At 37.2% G+C, this 2,332-nt stretch overlaps 1 protein-coding gene across 1 annotated transcript; it reads left to right on the forward strand.

The window, feature by feature from the left end:
* The first annotated feature begins 556 nt into the window (after positions 1-556).
* Positions 557-1,939, forward strand: LOC121217778 (serine/threonine-protein phosphatase 7 long form homolog). Its single transcript, XM_041094038.1, has 4 exons — positions 557-616; positions 726-1,441; positions 1,533-1,614; positions 1,727-1,939. Exons 1-4 carry the CDS (start codon positions 557-559, stop codon positions 1,937-1,939), a joined length of 1,071 nt encoding a protein of 356 aa, XP_040949972.1.
* Positions 1,940-2,332: the final 393 nt, after the last annotated feature.

Consider the following 2,332-nt stretch of genomic DNA (forward strand, 5'->3'; position numbering starts at 1 on the left):
ATTAAATTAATATAAAAAACTAAAATAATAAAATTGGAACATTATGTACTAAAATAATATAAAAAAATAAAATACGAAAATAGTATATTTTCAAAAATAAAATCCAAAAATAAAATAAAAAATAAACGGCCAAAATCAGAGTTTTTCTGTTTTTTATTAAATTAATATAAAAAAACTAAAATAATACATTTGGAACATTATGTACTAAAATAATATAAAAATAAAATACGAAAATAATATATTTTAAAAATTTAAAATCTGAAAATAAAATAAATACCAAAATATATTGAACTACATGCCGGGTATATTATATATATATCATAATTTAAACCAAAATATTTTACTTATTATCATTTTAAAATAATAATAAAAATATTTGTATTTGAATTGGGTATATTTATTTTTTTAATGTAGTATGACAAAAAATATATTGTCAGAAAAACGGTTTGGTATTTTTTTAATTAAAAGTAATATATAAAATTTAGTTATTTTGACAAATATTTAAAATCCATCAAACATTGAAATTAATAACAGAAATTTATTTGAAATTGCAAGTATGGCAACGGCTTCATTGATTAAGGAAGATCCTCACATAGCTGACACAGTTAATAAAACGGTAATATATTGTTATTTGTTACTCACAGGTTCCATTAAAAAAGATTTATGTAATTTACGGAAATAAATTATTTAATTATAACTTTTTTTCTGCAATTTAACATTGTCAGGAATCGTACCGCGTATTAAGGGGCCGGATGAATGGTTTAGGATATTCCCCGGATGCACGACTGATACCGTACTTAGAGCTAGCTGGATTCGGGTCAGCAGCATTGATCCGAACGTTTGATTTGGGGTACGATTTAATATCTGCATTGGTTGAGCGTTGGCGTCCGGAGACCCACACTTTTCATTTGCCGTGTGGGGAGTGTACTGTCACTCTGGAGGATGCTGCACTGCAACTTGGGCTCCCAATCGACGGGAGTCCGGTAACGGGCGTAAGTGCGATAGCTGAGCCGGCTGCACTTGGTTATAGCCTCCTAGGAGCCTCGCCCGGCGATTATGAGTCCAATTTATCGGGTTTGAAATTTACATGGTTGAAAGCAAATTTTCAGCATTTACCAGATAATGCCACTGAAGAAGAGTTGATGTGCGCAGCTCGAGCGTACATTATGCATATTATAGGGGGTGTATTGATGCCCGATGCGAACAACAACAGGGTTCATATCATGTATTTACCTCTATTAACTGATTTGCGTAATGTTCGCTCGTATAGTTGGGGCTCCGCAGTTCTGGCTATGTTGTATCGTGAGCTTTGTCAGACGACAAAGCCTCATGCTGCAGATACAGGCGGATGCCTTATATTGTTGCAGTTATGGGCTCTTTATCGGATGCCATTCTTGGCATCGGTTAGTCACCAGCCATACGTATATCCACTAGTTAACAGGTGATAAAATTTAACTTGTTATTAATTGATAGTTTTTTTATAATGATACTATTCTAACAATACTATATTTATTTGGAATTTCTTTTCGTAGATGGAGTATTTATCCGGGTATCGGGAGGTTGTATACTGTCCCGATATATCGTTTGTTGATTGAGCAACATGCCGGAGAAGGGGTAAGCTATTCCAATATTCACGACATGTAATTACTTTATATATCTTACTCAAACCGTGTGAAATTTTAACCATGGTATTAATCGTGCAGTTTATTTGGATGCCATATCGTAGACCAGAAATTGTGGCCATTATACCATCTTCTGCTACGTTCATTCTCAATTGTGGTGCACTAATGCACCAATTATCAATTTCAATGTAGTCAAGTGGTACCATGGGGATCGAGTACTACGGCAGTTTGGTTGCATCCAGTATATCCCGGATCCGCCAAAGGAGGTGGGGAAGGTTCACGGCATCAACAAGAGAGGGAAACATGGAATGCATTGAGGGGTTATGCACCGGAGATATATTGCGGTGTGGGATAATCGGATGGGTCGAAGACCTCGGATGGATATGTCTTCCGATTTGCAACCATCGCCAGAGTACATGCAATGGTACTTTAGTATGGGAAAGCCATATTTACTTGGTGCCCAATCGACTGTAGTCCCCCCGCACGTGCAGCGACATGGGGCATACGAGCCAGTGGTTGATATAGAGCCCGATCCACAGCCAAATCTCGAGCCCAAGCGAGAGGTGGAGTCCGAGGCACAGCCTGAGGCCGAGTCTGAGCAATCGCATTCACATTCGGCTGATACTTCTTATCATCCGGATTTTCCAGACAACGACTATTTCCCGGGCTCGTCAGGGGGTGGATACCATTACGGGTTTGATATCTTTGGG

Source organism: Gossypium hirsutum, chromosome A03 (genome assembly GCF_007990345.1).
Source record: "Gossypium hirsutum isolate 1008001.06 chromosome A03, Gossypium_hirsutum_v2.1, whole genome shotgun sequence".
Classification (NCBI taxonomy): domain Eukaryota; kingdom Viridiplantae; phylum Streptophyta; class Magnoliopsida; order Malvales; family Malvaceae; genus Gossypium; species Gossypium hirsutum.